General features: G+C 48.5%; 2 protein-coding genes across 2 annotated transcripts in view; one reads left to right on the top strand and one right to left on the bottom strand.

Moving 5' to 3' along the window:
- The window catches only part of MED12L (mediator complex subunit 12L), a 107,545-nt gene that overhangs the window by 46,533 nt on the left and 42,777 nt on the right, over window positions 1–18,235 (top strand). The window lies entirely within an intron of this gene.
- Window positions 6,570–17,922, bottom strand: GPR87 (G protein-coupled receptor 87). The gene is made up of 3 exons (XM_010717059.3): window positions 17,145–17,922; window positions 8,369–8,493; window positions 6,570–7,835 (listed from the first exon to the last, which is right to left on the bottom strand). The coding sequence occupies exons 2-3, from the start codon at window positions 8,400–8,402 to the stop codon at window positions 6,799–6,801; spliced, it is 1,071 nt and encodes a 356-aa protein (XP_010715361.1). The 5' UTR covers window positions 8,403–8,493; window positions 17,145–17,922; the 3' UTR covers window positions 6,570–6,798.

The following is an 18,235-nucleotide window of genomic DNA, read 5'->3' as shown; positions in this document are numbered from 1 at the left end:
CTGCAGTGGGGGTGAGTCCTACTCTTCCAAGGAAGAATCCTTGATGGAGAAACCTGGGTAGACTTTAACTCCTCGCTTTGTGCAGGTAGGAGTGTAGGTATACATGAAATCACTGCACGGTATCGAGGACAGGCTCTGGGACTATGAAGCTGTATGCAGGAATTGCTTGAATGAAATGCCAGTCCTGAAGCAGTAAGGACAGTAGGATGACACAGTTGCCGTCTCTAATTATGAGTGGAGTTACCTGTCAGGAGGTTCATTTGTCAGTGGGACAGGACTTGTGGCTTTTCATGAAAGCATGTGGATGAAATGTTCTGCAGTATACAAAGATGTGAGGCACAGGCCTCTGTGGCATTGATGCTGATCTGGCATCAACTGGCACTGATCTCCAGTGTGAGGTGAATTCTAGGACAGTTTTGTTAGCATTCTTTTGTATACTTGGGTTTTGATTGCAGGTTATTCTTCACTCGAAGACCTCGATTTGAATCGGGAAGTCTGGCTTGAAAAATTCCTAAGTGTGCAAAGGGGTTCTCAGCACTTTCCAGGACTTGGTTCCGTTCTTTGCATCTCACATAACACACCAGTTTCCCTCCTGCAGCCTAGAAGTGGGGCTTTGATGCTGTGAAATGGTGGTTTGGGTGTCTTCCCATCTCTTTTCCCACTGCTGCCCCACCCTCTGAAAGGGAAAGAAAAAGAATGCTTTGAAACAGAAAGTGGAGCCTCTTGTTCTTGTCAGCCCTACTAGCAGTAAGGAAAGCACTGGTGTGCGGTGTGGCAGGCACGGCTGCTGCTTCCTAGCTGGGAAGATAGGCTGACCAGCACATGTGCAGCAGAGCAGTGCTGCCAGAACTGACTTCTCAACTTTGCGTACAGTAGAGATATCTGGAAATGAGTGCTTTCAGCACTGATGTTGGGAGAGTGAATGTTTGACAAATTGTGGTTTTGTCAGGACTATTTCTCTGAAGAAAACAATACTAGCACTGTATTTATCTTAAACAGCTGATTTAGACACGGGACTTCAAAATAACAACTATAATGACCAAACTGATACTGCAGTTGATTTTCACCGATTGCCATATTGGAGATCCAGGTTTGCTTTAGAAAAGCTCATTTGCTTCTTTGTGACTTAGTGAGGAGCAGAGCAGAACTCCAAGGAATTCCACGTGCTCGTTCTGCATGCAGGCACGCTTAGAGGTGAGCCCTGAGGGCTGGTCCTGCTGCTTCCCCAGTACTGCCCACCCAAACTCAACAACATGCATTTGTAGCAGTTCTTGTTTGGCTCTGCTTACATACATTGGTTTGAATCCTCAGAATAAGAGTAAGAAAATGTTGTTAAATGCAGGCTGCCTTTGAATGGAATCTCAATTTCGTTCTTCATAGAAGGATATAGATCTGTAATTTTTTAGATTGAAATCCTATGTTGTCACTTAGTTCTTGCAAAGCCACGGGTTCTTTCCTATGCTTTGCCAAATATTTCTGGGCAGTTGAACCCTAAGTATTTTAAAGAAGGGTGAGGGGGAATCTTTGGATGGGCAGCATGACTTTATTACCCAAAAGGAGATGTTTGGTGACAGTGCTTGCCTTTCATAATGAGTAAAGAACACAATCTTGTGCGTGGGTTTAATGTACTGAGATAAAGGAGGAAAAGCTTAAAAGCAGCCCTTAAAAATGCTAAATGTTCAGAGCTGTTCCAGTGGCTTTAAAGAGCCATCCTGTTTTCAGCCTGTTAGTGATTCTTCAGCTTTACTTGCATTATTTTTCATGTTGTTTATTGTTAGAAGTAGAACAGTGGAAGCAGAGAACCGCTTGCCAGGGAAGCAGAAGTGAAATGTCGTTGGCCTTCCTCTCTGAAGATCACAAGTAGGCAGCAAATACTGGAGAAGGAAGGCAGTGCTAAGTAGGCTGAGTGCACTCAGAGACACCAGTTGGCAAATGGAACGTGTGGATTCGGGTTGGTTTCCCTGAAGCTGTGCAGGGCTCATGATGCAGAGGGCAGTTCAAGTTCACAGCCGTTAGTATGAAATTCTTTTAAAACATGATCATATGCTGACCAGTAACAGAAACCAAGGGAGAAAATGGCTTTGGAGATGACTTCTTTGTGTTGTATGTTGCATTATGAAGTATGTCGTTGTGGGATCACTTAATGGCGTGGCTGTACTTCTTGGTTTGCAATGTCGTTCTTGGTTAAGGCTTGCCAGAATGTTTACATTAAAGCTACCAGAGAAGTTCTGCCTTCAGTACAAGACTGAAGTGTGCAGCTCTGCATGAGTGCGTGAGGTCCCAGAGGAAGGAGAAATGCTGTGTTTTCAAGTGCAGGCTGCCACTCTGATGGATTAAATGTTAGGGCACGCGTAATTTTTTTGCGTGCTTCAGAGAGAAGCAATCATTTGTTCAGGGGCAGAGGATTAAGAGCTTAGAGGGCGGGCAGGAAGCCTCAGCTCTGTGTGCAGTTTCACCCCATCGGAATGATTCCAGACATCAGGGCAGACCGAAGGGTCACTTCATTATGCAAACATGGATATTTTTCCAAAATGCCAGCCAATTTTAATATATAAGGATCTGCAGACACAGCTGTTATTTCCAAGGGTCAGAAGGTGGTGAGCATGATCGCCAGAAAGACTCCTTCTGTATGTCACGTGCTTTTGGTGGCTTAAGAACAACGGATAATGTATTTCACCCTCAAGCCATATAAGTCTTTTTCTTCCCCTGAACTCCCAAACTCCCACCTCCCGGTCTTGTCATTTTTCTTTTATTAAGAAAATAATGTGGAGGTTTGGTGTGAGCTCAGTGACTGTGAAAGGAGACTGCTTTTATAGTCCTACTGATCAGCTTCTACATCAGAACCAGAGAATGTGTTTTCAAAGCCAGAAACAGGAGAAAACTGACATGATGTTGGAGCTCAGCTGGTTACAGAGGAGCTGCCTGTGGTGGTGGCCAGGCGGTCCTCACGCTGGAGGCTGCTGGCAGAAGTTAAAGCTGGGCCGGTAGCTTTGCTGACCTTGGGAACAGGAGTGGGGCTGACAGGCTGAGATCTGATCTTTTCTAGATGTACTTTACTGCACCAAAACGTTGCCACACATACACAATATACCCTAATCTTGTTAGAGGTCTGTGCCTCATTATCAAACCCTTCCAACCCAACCAAACCTGAAACCTCGTAGACCTTGTGTATTTACATCCAGTTGCTGTGAACAGACTGAAGTGGAATGAACAAGATAAATATTTTTCTAGAATAATCCCCCTAGAACTCATGCTGATTATGAAGGCACTGCAGGGCTTATGAATGCATGTTTTAAGCTATCAAAGCGTGCCAGCAAATATTTTCTGCCTGGCATTGCCATGCTGGCTGCTCGATGCCTCAGCATCACTGTAGAATAGCTTTGGGAGGCCTTACAAGGATGTGTCTCCAATTCAGCTGGGATATGGCCGTGCTCTGCTGGCTGTAGCTTGGGGTGAAGCGTCCTGGTGCTCATGGCACAGGGTGTGGGTGCTCAGTAGGCCCAGGGGCTGCAGTGTTCGCACCATTGGGCTTGCTTGTGGAGGCTCTGGTGTGTGTCAGTACAAAGACGTCTTCAGAACGTTTGGGAATTTCACTTTGCTTTTTTAAGAAGCCTAGGAAGCTGCACTGGTAGGAAGTCATGGTAAAGGTGATTGCCAGAGTAATCTCAAAAGCAAAGCACACAATGCGTGCAGTGCCCTGAGTCTTGCACAGACGGTGATCTGGAGCCGTCTTGAAGCACATCTCCAGAAACATTCCTTCCACAGCCTATGGGTCAGGCAGCACTGTCACTTACAGCATAATGCCGAACTTCTTCAGTGAAAACTCTCACTGGTGTTCACTAACAGTGTCCTCCTGCTTTCTTGGGTCTGGATTGCTGTCATACTTCTGCCTGGAAGCTCTTCTCTGTGGGGTGTCCTGCAGAACACAGCAGTCCCAGTCTGCGTGACCCAAACTCGGCTGTGTGCCTGTCCTGTCCTGTCCTGCGTCCTGAGGGCACAGCTAAGCTCAGCATCTGATGCTGTTCCTATAACTGCTCATTTCAGGAAGAACTTGGGCACAATACAGAGAATGAGGAACACCAGAGCTATGGTTGGAAGAGTGGAGAATGAATCATGTGTAGCACTGTGGGGGCTGTGAGGGGAAATAGTGCTGTGCCATTGAAAGTTACATCACAGGACAAGGAGTAGCGTGTGTTGAAGTACATCCATGTGTCAAAAATAGACCAATTTGGGTGAAAAACAACAAAAACAGCTTCTAAGTTGTTATTGTTTGATCCCACTAACCTCATTACTGCTTATGAAACTTGTTTTGGTCAGAAGTGGAGGTTTAGTTAAAAATCCAGCACTTTAAATAACCTAAGCAGATAACAGACCTAAAGAGGAATGAAAGCTCAGAACAGGGAAGTGAAAAAGAAGGATATGTCTGAAAGTCAGTCCTCAGGCCATGCAAACCAAATGGTGACTGATGCAGCTTCCTACCACCAGCCCAGAAAAAGCTTGTTGAGCAGTGGGCGTTGGTGAAGCAGTGCTGTGATCAGGCCTATTTCTTCTCAGGAAGAGAAGGCTTTTAAGTACCAAATTCCCTGCAAAACGCAGACATTATATTTAGTTATCTGATGCTTGAGAAGTATCAGTATCTTTTATAACTCATCTTTAGTCCTGGGAAAAGATTTTTCCAAGCAGCATCTTCAAAGAACTGTTGTATAAGCACGAGTGTAAGTTGTAGTGAGAAATGTTTATCACAGATACACCCTGTCAAGTTACAGTAAACAGGCAGTTTTATGGAGCAGTGCTGTCTGTGTTTCTGTTGCTGGGCTTTGGAGCAGAGCCCCGTGCCTCCTCCAAATGCAGGACGGCCACACCGCTTCCCAGTGGGACTGGGACCTCTGCCTTCCCCAGGCACTGCTGCTTCATCTGTTTGGTCTTCTGGAAAGGGTGTCGTGAAGCTTTCTTCAGAGGGCATCCCCTGATGGCAGTGCTTTGTGTAACAGGTCGTTTTGGTATGAAATCGCTACGTAGGGAATGGCAGTTCTGTATCTTCTAGGAGGAAAGCTAATGTGAATGCATAAAGTGAAAACAAGTGAGGTAGTGAGAAACAGCAGCTGGTGTGCATGCAGTGGGCAGGAGCTGCGTGCTGGAAGGAAGCACAGGTGGAGAGAGGAGAGCAGGAGGGGCTGAGAATGTCATGCAGTAATGGTGTGGTCTGAGGAGCTATCAGCCTCCCGTCCTTTCTGCTACTTGTGTCATAAAGGGGAGACCAGAAGCGTTTGGGCATCACTTTAACCATATAGGACATGATGAGAAGGTGTTTGCTTACTGACGTTGGTGTGCACACTGACCTAGCTATTTCACAGAGCCAAGCCAGCAGCGTGCTGTTCCATCTAATGTGGAGCTGAAGAGACTTTGAACTATGCAGCTCAGTCACAGAAATGGTTCTCTTAATGTGGCTTCATGTATGTGCAGACTTTAAGAGCACAGGATGGCAGATGCAGCCCCAGAACTTGCCTTCGGTGTTGTATATGTGAGCGTAGTTTTTTCTACAGGGCTAAAGTAGTGTTTGTTCTGTCTTTTTTTGGCCAACTGTACTATTCGTGTTTTAAATGGGGTAAATATTGGAAGTGTTCTTCCTTTCCAGAAGTGACCCCTTTCCCCGAGCAGTGTCAATAGTTTTGTAATGTTTGCATTAACTCATCAATTTAATCCAAATGCTCTGTGTGATTATATATAGCATATACTATCTGTATTATGTACAACACACTGAAGTTTTAAACTATATATAAAATAGTGCATAAAACTAAAATAACTTAAAGAAAGAAGCCCTTGTCTTATTCATGCTGTGTTAAGCAGGCGTAGTGCTGTGAAAACAAGCCGTCGGCATGGTGGAAGTGCTGGGCCCTGCCCGTGCAGGGCTGCTGAAGAGCTGTGCTTTGGTACCAAAGGGTGAAGAAATATGGGGCTGTTTGGGGTTCTTCTTTGAGAAGTGACAGACCGGGAGGGCGTTTGGTTTGTGCTGATGTCTGGTGGGGATGTGCTGTGGCTGGGCTGACATGCGTTAGGGATCGTCCTGCAGCCCTCCCAGCCTGCAGCTTGGCTGGCAGTGCCACCAGGTGGGTGTTCATGGCTTCCTGCTGCTGACCTCGCTGTGCTCACCAGGAGACCTGCCGATGGCTCTGGATGCCATGGCACTGCCCTCAGGCACCTGCTCTGCTCTGCCTCTGCTGCCACCGCCTTCTCTTCCAGGTGCTACCTTTAACCTGGCTCCTGTCTGCTGCCATGTACAATCCATGCATTTTTTGATTGTTAAGCAGTGTTTTGATGTTCTCGTGCTCACAGTAAATAATCCAGGTGAAAATATCGACACTACTGTCTAAACTCTGCAAGAAGGTAGGAAGAACTGATCGAAGATCGATAGGAGTAAAAAATGAATTAAAAATGAAACAAAGGAACGTTATTGAGCTGGAGTCGTCACTGGACCTTGAGCTGGGGGAGAACAGCTCCTCTTGGTTAATGGGAACGTTCTTTACATTACAGGATACTTATATGGGATTTCTTTGGCTTCTCTTGGTCTTAAGAAGCAAAACAACAAAGAAAACATACCCAAATGCCTCTGAAGTGAACCCAGTCTGTGTGTGTATTTATGATTTTGAGTTAAGGTAGATGTTAGTGAGCTGAAATGGCAGAGCTGTACATGTCTGCACGTTCTCAATGCACTTCTGTGGTCCAATACCCAAAGACAGGTTTTATTTACATGCTGTACAAATACCCTCAGCAATGAGCACCAGTCCGTGTGTGGGGAGCTCAGACGTCGGTGTATTCGTGGTAGATGCGCACTTCGGACCTCCTGACACTCTGCAGAGACCTGATGCTCTCACTCCTGGTTCTCATATTTGATTTCCTGAACAGCCTTCGTGAGAACGATCTACACATGAAAAAGTAAATGATTGGATCTAGACAAACATTACATGCAGACAGGAACAGTGTCATTTCCTTACAGTAATACAAGATTTTATGTGCAGAGTCGTCCAGCAGTTTATCCAGATGGCTGAAAGTGAAGGGTATCCTGCACAAGTGGTACGGCAGGAAACAGGTGAAGAACACAGCCACTACAACCCTGATGCTTTGGTTATGCTTTCTCTTTCTGCTCGACGAGCTAATGAACTGTTTGCTCGATTTATAAATGTACCTGGATATGGCAATGTAACACCCTATGAGCACTATTAGCACCACCATGAAGGTGCAGGTGTTGATGTAAATGACGGCTGTGTGCCACTTGACTCCCAAGGGAGTCTTCAGCTTGATGCAGTCGTCGATGTTCCTCCTCGTGGGGTAGCCGTTGGTGAGGATGAGGTTGGGCAGGGCGAGGAAGGCCATCACCACCCAGACACAGGCGGAGAGCACCTTGGTGAAGGTGATGCTGTACATCCTGGAGTCCCCAAAGGGCTTCACAACCTTCAGGTAGCGGTCGATGCTGATGAGCCCGAGGAACACAATGGTGGTGTACATGTTGGCGTAGAACAGAACTGTTGTGTATCGGCACAGGAACGAGTTGAAGTGCCACGGTCCCAGCTGGGAGTCCTGGATTATCTTGAATGGGAACGTCAGCGTCATGAGAAGGTCTGCGACCACGATGTTCTTGAGGTAAAATATAAAGCTCGTTTTGTTTCTGATGTGGAAGAAGATCCACACCGCCAGGCCGTTCAGCAGGATGCTCGCCAGGAAGATGACCAGGTAGAGCACAGGAAGGACGATGGTGGTGAACCCATCTTGTGTGGCGTTCCCGGGGGGGCCCACAGAGCGGTTGGGGGCGGCGCTGGCGACTGTGCTCAGGTGCTCCTCTGTGGGGTGAGAGCAGTGTTAGAGTGTTCGTGGTGTCCGATGGACGAAGAACTGTCCTCTAGAATGTCACCTCCCCGGGCAGCCCCATGGGCTGCTGGTCAGCCACTGAAAGCAGCGCTGCTGAACTCGGTGCATTACAGCACAGGGTGCGAGCGCAGCGGTGCTGCTTCCTGCTGGAAAGGGGCAGCAGAGCTCTGTCCATCCAGTTACCCAGAAACAGGGCTCTGGAGGCTATCTTTGAGCCTATTCAGATGCTAATTTGAAACTTAATTTACTTGAGTGTAATTAAAAATCACATTCTCTGGGGATTTTAAGGTTTCGAGTACAAGTGTTTGTGAACAAACTCCAGGTTCTTCTACATTATCTCACTTATTTTTTTTACCCAAAATGTTTGCACCTTGTCTTGGCTGGTAAGCCAGGACTGAAGCCCACGGGGCTGCATGTGGCAGAATACCGAAGGCCTCTTTCAAAAGGACACATCTGAACGTTGGAGGCAGTGTTGGTGACACTGAGCTGCTGTTCCTGACTGTACCTGGTGGCGGTCCATAGGACAGGTTGTACCCCATTATTTGTGGTGTGTCGTCGGCCGCGGTGCTCAGGAGTCCCTCTGGCAGCCACAGCTCCAGGCCTTGCTGTGGGCAGCACCGCTGTTACATTCTGGGGGAAAAACAGAGGTTAGAGGCAGCCCTGCAGTGCCAGGGAAGCGCGGGCACCAGGTGCTGTGAGGCTGCAAGCGTGGAACCCAGTGTGTGCTATGAAGGCATGATGATGGTTTGGCATTGCTCCAAGAAATCGGTGATACCAATTTGTAAGGCAGCACTGCAGATTATTGATTCTTGAATCATGCAAGTGCAGTGTTTTTTCCATGCTTCCTTTTCTGTTTGTTAGTTTTGATAAGAAAACTGCAGCTAAATGGCTCAGGTCCCAGCCGCTCCACTGGCCCTGGCTGCCTCTCCTATGGGGATGAACAATGGACAAAACTACTGAGCCCTTGTGCAGACCAAAACTTGACACGGGAAGGGAACAAGTCGTTCTTTCTTTCAAGGTCCCTTCCAACTCTAAGGATTCTCTGTGGCTCTGTAAGTTTCAAATTGTCCCTAGGTGGCAGTAAAGCAAATCATCATGTCTTAAAGCTCTGGTAATAAATAAATAAATAAATAAGTAATTCTGCTGTTTTTAAGCTTTTTCTCAGTTTAGGTTCCTTTTGTCTGACATTGTTTACAAATTCTGGCTCCTAATGAGACCATCAAAAGTAATTTAGGTGTTTTGTTTTGTCTTGTGCTGAGAAGCAGTAGTCATCTTCCTGGGGAGTAAGAAAAATCTCCATCACTCTGTTCTGTTGTTTATAATTCACAGCTATTCTTTTTTGCCCAGGAGGCACCAAGATCAAAAGGACAAGTCATTTTATGGAAAGATGCATATCTCTATCTTAGGCAAATAAGACGCTTATTTCCTTGTTTCTCAGAGCTCCTTTCCTGCCTGTTGCCCGGTCCCCAGAAGGCTCCCCGCTGTCCCACAGCCCGGTGGGTGAGGCAGGACAGGTGGCTGCCATGTGCCCATTCGGTGACAGGGGAATGCTGTGGGGCTCAGTGGCACTGGGTCAGGTTTGTGCTGCTTGTGTGCTGTCACTTACTCCAGGTTCCGAAGGGAGCTGCTGTAAATCGTGTTACAAAAAGCTCGTGAACTTTTCCACCTCTGCCTCCATTCTTCAGGTGAGTACAGTCACAGAGGGGCTGTATGGATCTGACAACATGGAGTGGCTGAGCGCATCTTTGTACAGGAGCAGCACCTGCACTCTCCGAAGGTTCCGTCTCTTGACTCACAGCAGAAAATGAACCGATGTTTTCTGACACAATGAGAAGGGTCCCTGGCTGCACGGTGGTCTCAGCCACTGGCCTCTCCTCCCAGCTTGTGCCAGTCAGTTCCCATTGGCATCGTGGGGCTTGCTGTCAGCAGAGATGAGGCAAGCTGAGACTTTCAGGCCCCTGCTCAGAGTGCATCAGGGTGCAGTTCCTTTCCTCGCTGTAGATGGTGTTTGTTTTGGTGGGTGCTGTTATTTGGAGCCACAGGGCTGCTGGTCTGAGTGCTGGGATTTAGGCTGTTACCTTATAGCTGAAAACTGCTGCAGAGGATGGACTGCAGCTGCTTGGACCAGAAACGCTGAAATCACTGTCACAGAGGGCTCTCCCTGCACAGGCACTTACCCGACTGCCCTGGGGAGTGGGCTGCAGCTCCAGCTTAGCTGTGCCTGTTGCGTGCAATACTGTCAGCAGCTCCTATGCTTGCTCTGTGATGCATGTGCTTGGGTGCGTGTTGTCCCACTGCCTGCAAAGCCATGTGTGCAGAAGAAGCCCAGCTGATTGCTCGCCGTGCTCTGCTGTCCCTTCCAGGTATAGCAGGGCAGGGGAGCAGAAGCATCCCTTCTTTCACACTTTTCAAGTCAGTGCTTTTTCCAGCAGAGCCCATAGGGTCTGGCTCATCCTTGCCCACAGCACTGGCTGTGGGGGATCCCTGCAACATTTGTCTTCCTTGCCTCTGAAGGTGTGACCACAGTCAAACTGCCCAGGGAAATAGAAATCACCCCGGAAGACAGACCCTGCTCTGTCTTCCTGCAGGCCAATTAGATCAAGAACCTGAACAGATTTCTCTCTGTTATCTTATTGCTAATGCTGTTAATACTAGAACATGTTCCAAAATAAAATAAAATCCCAGCAAAGTGTTGGTTGGCAGAAGAAAGCAGCAAACTTCACAAATACTGTCACAGAGCTGTGACAGCTGAACCACATTGGCAGTGCTTTGTGTCCTACTTTGCTGGCGCAGCTGAGCTCAGCAGCAGCCTCCGTGCATGCAAGGGGTGGAGGATGGAGATGACACCTGCCGAAGGCTGCCCCAGTTATGTGTTGCAGACTTTCCCTTATGCTGTTGTAATTCTGAAACTTCAACATCACAAACAGGTTGGTGAGGGCAGCAGATGCAGGCATGGTAGTCCCTGCTGCATGGGATTGGTTGTATGACACATTTTGGGACACACAAAAATGATCCTGCTTAGATTCAGAAATCCGAAGGTGCTTAATAGACTTTAGCAGGAAACTAAGAAGTACTGGGATAGACAGAGCACATTCCTTGTATCCCTTGGCTCTGCAAGCTGCGGCTTTTTTGGTAAATACCACTGCATTTCAGACTGGAGGAGCACAAAGAAGGTTGAAGAATATTTTAAGACATTTTGTGATTGTACTCTGGCTATGCGCTCTGGTAGTGACTTTTTTACTTGTGGCATTGGATGTGGTATTTCTGTGCTGGACAAGGTTGGTTTTTAACTCTTTGTCCTGTTCTTCACACTCTTTTCTTCTGACCAATTTCATCCCGTGTTTCTCCAACCTCCAGCCTCGTGCTTCCACACAAGTGCGTTCTGTCTGGGTGCTTCTGAAGATGCACTGGAAGCTACTCCTTCATTTCATGTACATTTTTAAACCAGTACGTACCTTCTTCTCTGTGGCTCATGCACTTGGCTGGCTGTTTTCTTCTCTCTTTCCTCTAAAGGCTGTCGGTTGCAGCAAATGCAGGGTAAGCACATGCTGTTTCACTGATGAGGTAACGTTCTGCTGCCATTGTTGACAGACTGGTTTACGTGCCTGGCTGCGATGGCCTCAGATGAGAAATGCAGTAGTAGTCTGCATGGTAGATTTCACTGCCATTGGGTAGAGAATGACTATGGTTTTTTTATGAGTAAGGCTTTGGGTTGCCTCACTATTTGAAGAAATTCAATACTGTCACATCTAATTAATCTTCTTGCACCTCTTATTTACAACGCCTTAAAAGTTAGAAAATTTTCTTTGTGAGATTCTGGTTTATAGAGCTGCTGGGCTTTAAGTGATGCTGGGTTACCTGAGCACAGCTGCTCAGTACACCACTCATTGCATGTCAGCATAAGGTCTGGTAAGCAGCAAAACTAATATAAGCAGAAGAAATGCAAAGCAGTTTGTTAAATTTGCTCTTGACTGACTGTACTTATGTTCTTTTCTGTTGCCATCAGAACAAAATCACTGATTTGCTTAATTGTAAAGATTTGTGAGGGGGGAAAGAAACAAGCATTAGTGCAGGCTGCAGAGTGTTTGTGCATACTGCTGCAGCCAGCTGGCAAGCAGTAGTACAGGGCCTGCATCCCCGCCCTCTTCTTTACCTCCATCCATTCCCTCCCTGCGTCGTTTCAGCACACCTGGCAACGGGTGCCCGCTGCTGTGGGCTGAGTGCTGGTGAGGTCATGCAACTGCTTGTATTTCAGGCCGAGCCAGCTGTGCGCGTTGGCTGCCTCTGACTGGAGCTGCTCCCATGTGCGCTGGCAGGGAGGAGACTGAAAGCACCCTCCCTGGGCTCTGCACTTGCTGCTCCCCATTCCTGCCTTCTCAGGAGGTGTGCAGGCAGCTCTGCGTAAAGCAGACACATTGCCACCCCTGACTGACTGAACTTCGAGAGGCTAAGAAAACAGGAGCAAGGTATGACTGCAGCTGTGGGCTCCAGCGCCTGGCAGCTTAGTCATACCCAGAAACAGGAACCAGTGCCTCGGCTCAGAGAGCTTCACGTCTGCCTCAGTATCTAATACAAAACCCACTTCTTGGTTTCTAGGTTCCTCCTGGAAGTTCCCCTCCATCCCAGGCTTCTTTCAGCAGCTGTGACCAGCAGCCCTGTCTCTGGGCTAGCTGCAGTACAGCTTGCTGCCAGCGAGAGAGCTCCTGGCCGAGAGCCTGTCCTCTGCTGTCCGCTTGTCCTCAGCGGAGCCTGGTGCCAGCCCTGGTGCAGGCTGCACCACGCAGCGTGCCGTACCTGCGGGGAGAGGTCCCTGCCATCGCTAGCAGAGCCTTCTGTCCTCACAGCGCTTGGCCCAGGAGCTGGCTGTGGGATGAACCCTCTGTAAGCTGTTCCTGGGAAAATTAAAGTTTCCCACGTCAGTCGCTCAAGTTTGTGTTAGTCCTTCTCAATCCTTTGCCGTAAAGGTAAAAGTACAGTGCATGTGCATCTGAGTAACCAGCTCCATTGCTCATTTCTGCTTTCTGCAGCAGCCTTTGGCATTGCTTTATTGCAGATACTCCTTGAACGTCACATTCAGCTTGTGCCTGTAACTGTTCTGCTGTACAGTTTCTGGGGGCCTGCAGCGGGTGCAGCAGGATGCTGCAGTGGGAGTAAGTAATGCTGCTTATATGTGAAATTCTCCGTTTGTCACTCTTGCCACCAGGTATTAAGTTCAGCAGGGGGTAGGGCCATACCTATAGCATAACGTGATTTCTTTAGTTTAAAAAAAATATATATCTATGTATATCTTATTTTCTCAACATCAGTTTTGGAATATTTTGTGCAAATTTTTTAATATTAATTTCAAGTGAATGATTATGAAGCCTAATTTTCCAGTATGTGGGATGGGTCTGACGTGAGGCCTGTTTGCTGCCCAAATTATTGAGTTTGTCCTTAATGCTCTCAAAAGACAGAAAAATTAAAAGTTCATGGATTAACATTGCTTACTTTGAATCAGATTTTCCATGCACAGATTACAAACCCTAGCAGAAGTTGTTAGTCTTTGGTATAAGGCTGTCTATTTTGGCAACTCATTTGCTGCACCTAAAGATGCATGAGTTCTCTTTCCTCTTAAATATGTATTAAATATGACCTGGAATCAGGGTCACAACTGGTCTATCGTGCTGTGCTTTGCAGCTGGCAGACTGGCTATAGGGGTTGGCTGTGTGAAGACTATTGTCTGTAGCACAGGACGGACTTGCAAAGCAGAACTGAAGTTCGGTGGTTCTAGGCCTTGCAGATCCTCATCTCAAATACTGATTGCTCTGTTTTCTTTGGTTTTGCTCAGTGGTAAATTTCTGAAGCAGATACTTTTAGGTCTGCTGAATGTGGGCTGCCGTGTGCCTCAAGGACTGCGCACACCCAGCTCTAGTAACTCTTGTTGTGAGATTTTCAGCCTGCTGAACTCAGAAAATGGGAGGGAGAGCAACAGGATCCTCGGCATTGATTCTTTGGTGGCCAGCACTTTGCCAGTTCTAAAGCAGTGTGGTATGAAGTGTAGTGCTCAGGCATCTCTCTTATAGGCTGCAGTTGCTTTTACATGAGGTTTAGGAGAGAATTGGCAGCAGAAGGGCCCCACACTGGGCTGCAGGTAAAGGGCTGTTGGTGGCAGAGGAGTGAAGTGTTGCAATTCTGATTTTTTTTTTTCCTGAAAACGAAGGGAGGACAACGCAGAGGTTGACAGAGTTGGGATAATGAATGTTTTCTTGGAATGGCAGCCTCTAATTAGGCAGGAGGAAGGGATTAGCTCTGGAGCGCTTCCTTTGTCTCTGTCTAGAAGATGCTGCTGGGTTGTTTCTGCTTGTGCAGAACCAGCCGATAGCAGAAGCCATGCTGTAGCCCATTGAGGTTGCTGTCCCTGAGCTCCTGTTAGGGGCTGCCGTGCGAAGCACAGTCAGGCTGCTGCCGGCCTCGCCATGGCACAGCACGAGCCGTTTCCTCTCTCCCTCATTCCTCCTGCTCCTGACACTGCTTTCTCTCACTCATCTGGCAATTAACAGAGCATCCTCCTTCCTGAATCTTCACCATCTTCGTCCTTGTGCCATTGGCCTTGGCTCCTTCCTCTCTCCACACGTTGTTTCTGATCTCCCACGTGATGTCAGGAGGATGATGCTGGAGATCAGTTCCATGCCTTTCCCTTCTTGCCGGAAGTTTGTATGTCTGCTTTGCCTTTCAGCTGCCCCTCCTGGGTGCCCACTGCTGTTGTGCTGATAGCTGCAGAAATATATATACTTCTTCCCTCCTCTCCTTCAAGAGGAGGGCCCCCGTTCCCAGAATTGTAGACCAGGTGAGGTCAGAAGGCACAAACATCTGGAGATGGTCCGATCCAGCTCCCTGCCCAGAGCAGCAGCAGCTGCAGGTCTGACCACCCCCACAGTCAGACTGTCAGAGGGTTCCTGTCGTTCCATAAGCTGTTCCTCCTGTGTGCTGTTATCCCAGAGTCAGTCTTCTGCATGTTAAGAAGCTGTTAGAAACACACTGACCTGGCAGAGAGCGAAGGCTGACGGCCCTTTGCAGCAGGGGATGGTTGCTCAAGTGGGCATGGCAGCCTCTGCTGAATAGTACTGCATTGTGAGTGTGGATGTTGGTTCTGTGTGATGGCAAACAGGATTGAAAAACTTGCAATGGAACTTTAAAAGCGATCAAGATGTTGTCTAGGTCAGAAAAAGATGAAGGTTTTGTGACTGCGTGGCACAGTTCTGGCCACTGCGTGCTGGCCGTGTCTCCCAGGTGCTGCAGGGGATGCTGCAAGAAGGTATGAATAAAATGCCGGTGCACACATGTAGACAATGCCGATTGGGGCTTGAAGTCATTCAAGACTCAATTTCAGGCTCTTTTTTTTTTCTTTGCATCAAAATTTCTATTCCTTTTATATGCAATTCTAGTTCCTGTTACAAAAGGACGAAATCCACATCTGCTGCTGGGTTTTTCTGTGCTTCAATGCACATTGCTAACATGGGCTCACCAAATTTGGCATCAAAGCCAAAAAAGGTACATGTGGGGAATGGCAGCACTGGTGTCCTGTGGGAGCTGCCGGCCCTGTGCCCATGGCGGCGGTGCTGTGTGAGGGCGGTGTGGGCCGGGCTGGGCTGCGCTCACTGTTTCACCTGGGTGTGCCAGAAGCATTTCCCGAGGAAAAGCAAGAAGCGCTGTGCTGCTGTGATGGTGTCCTTTCAGGTTCAGGGTTGATCGGACGTGTAAGCCTGCTCCTCGTAGTGCAGGACCTATGGTTTTGTTTTTTAAGAAGATACTGGGCTATGTAATGGCAGGAAGGGCTGAGACAGCTGAGGTGTGGGAATGAAGTGCTGAAATCCTGCTGTGCTGCTTTGGCAGTGCTGGTTGAGCAGCTCCGGCCTGGTCCCCTGGCAGGGACGTGGTGTGATGGCAGTGAGGTAGCTGCGGACCTCAATTCCTGTTGGGCACATCTTCGCCTAGCCCCAGAAGTCTCGTAAATGCAGCACGCCTTGAGTTCCTCGTGGCCGGCCTGGGCGTCCCACCACTGCCGTGCACAGCAGCGAAGGGCCGCCGCGGCCGTCTGGGCTGGGAGAGCCCGGCCCTGCCCAACAGGCTGCGGGGCTGCGTGCCGGCACAGGCTGCGCCACAGGCACCGGGTGAGCTGGTCTGCCTGCTGCTGCCGCCCTGCCCTGGGGATGCCCCGGCAGCCTGGGAGGCACGAGGGTGAGACGGCAGCGGGCCGCGATGGGAGGGAAAGCCGCGGGCGGCAGGCAGGAACCAGCACAGTGCTGTGAGAGCGGCTGCTTCCCACGCACCCCGAGTGCAAACAGACGCTCTCTGCCTGAAACCTCTCCGCACCCTTCGGCTGCTCTGCCTCCACTGCTCGCTGCAGAGCGGGCCCTCAGAAGGGCCGGGCTGTGCCGAGCGGCTGCTGGCTCCGGTGCCAATGCTCCTGGCATCCCTGTTTGTGAAGGAAGATTGCAAAATCTTCTCTAGAGTGATGGGACGATATGTGAAACTCTATGAGAGTAACACCGAGTGTGCCCAATGAGAAGACAGATTTCTGCGTCCCTATAGCGCACCTATGGCAAGCCATTTCTGTAGAATATAAAACCTTCAGTTGCGTTGCTGTTTGTCGCTGAGCATCACCACTTCAATCTGAAATACTCGTTAAATGAGAGAGATCTGTGAAAGTGCCTGTCCTGAACGCTGAGACAGATCCGACGCAGTGTGAGTTGCCTGCTCAGAGCTATGTGGTTTTTCCAGTGAACCTGACAAGTTTTAACATGATCGGAGTGAAGCATGAAGGAAGAGAACCTTTATTCTGTACAGAGTAATTAAAAGAATTCAAGTACGCTTTCCTGTACTGAACAAGGACAAAAGGATCGAATGCAAACCTCGGACAGAGGTTCAGATGTTACGGTTACTGGATCTTACTCGGTATGACCTAACCTGTGTCAGGAAGCAAGGCATTAAAACCACAAACCCTCTTGCACTATTAATAGTATCTCAGAAGGAATAATTAGTAGAAATAGATCTGTATTTTTCTCTTGGGAGAAAAATAACAAGTAACATTTACCACCGAATTAATAAAAGATTGGAAGTTTTCACTACCTGAGACTTTCTCCCGCTTTCAGTTGATCTGATCCTCACTTTATGCTTCTCTGTCTGATTTTTCAGCAACTTTGTCTTAATCCCCACTTTCTTTTCAGTTAAGGGTGTTTAAGAAAGGCAAAACGTACAGAGCAAGCTATCAACTGCTTTTCCGATGTTCAGAAGTCACTTACCTGTCCCCGCTGTCGCCCTCCATTTGTCTCTGAGCTGCATCGCGGACGTGCCTCAGACTCCTCCAAAATGCATCTTGAGACTAAAAACAGTCACGAGAGTATTTCTTGCGCTAAGGTGGTTAAATAAACCATATCTGGAAGTAAGCTTCTGTGCTTCCAATCGCCTTTTTTTGTGGTACCTGATCAGAGAGGCAGGATTCACCTGGCCAGGAGCAACCGGAGCAACTGGCTCTCTCATTCCCAGGAATGACTCACATGCCGGGTAGGCAGCCGCTCGCGCCTGGCTCCGGAGCAGCCCAGGCCTGGGACGCAGCTGTGATTCACCCAGGGGTGGGCTGCTGTCTGCCCCGGGCAGTGCGCGCTGTGCGCTGCCACCTGTGCCGCCGTGCCGGTGCCTCCCAGCTAGGACTGCTTGTCTGTGCGGTGAGCGCAGACTGAACGCGAGGCTGAAAACTCTGGTGCTGGGTAGATGCAAATACCTGCTAATCAAGATTATCATGTCAGTTATTAATTTGACTGCGTTTAGACGTCTTTAATGTTGTGCTTTGAACAGATTCTCTCATCCAAAAGTAGGATGAAAGTGAAATGTGAAGCCTGTAACTAAGTATTTCAGCTAAAACGGCTGGGCTGCCTGTTGGCTCCCTGCTTCCTGCTGTCACTGTGCTCTCTGAGGCTGACCCTGGGCCCGCTGGCTCCTGTGGTGCTGCCCGTCCTGGTGTGCGTCCCGAGCAGGGGAACGTGGTGCCCTGGGAGCACTGAAATAACTGATGCAGTTACAGAAGGGAAAATTTTGCTGTGTGTCAGTAGAGGATGAAATGATTGATTTCCCATTTTTGCAGCCTTCTTAAATAGAAAACGAATACAGACAGCACCCTCCCTCCATTAAATCTTCAGGAGAAAAATTCATCTTCCAAACTGCACTTCCAGAGCAGCGGCTGCCACGTCACGTTTCCTTGATTTTTGTGTCTTTTCCGCCTGGACTTCTCTTTTCCCCCAAGCTGTGGGTGATGGAACCCCCAGCCCTACTTTTCTGACATCAGAGCCTTCTGCACAAGTTCCTTTGGCAGCTGCCTGGAGCCTTGTTGAGCCGG

This window comes from Meleagris gallopavo, chromosome 11 (genome assembly GCF_000146605.3).
Source record: "Meleagris gallopavo isolate NT-WF06-2002-E0010 breed Aviagen turkey brand Nicholas breeding stock chromosome 11, Turkey_5.1, whole genome shotgun sequence".
Taxonomy (NCBI): Eukaryota; Metazoa; Chordata; class Aves; order Galliformes; family Phasianidae; genus Meleagris; species Meleagris gallopavo.
This window is presented reverse-complemented; position numbering and strand designations above follow the sequence as displayed.

Excerpts from the sequence above, each read along its gene's own strand:
- GPR87 (XM_010717059.3), bottom strand. The coding sequence starts at position 8,402 with ATGGGGTACAACCTGTCCTATGGACCGCCACCAG. Across the intron at positions 7,836-8,368 it reads GTCCTATGGACCGCCACCAG|AGGAGCACCTGAGCACAGTC; the intron begins GTACAGTCAGGA and ends CTCACCCCACAG.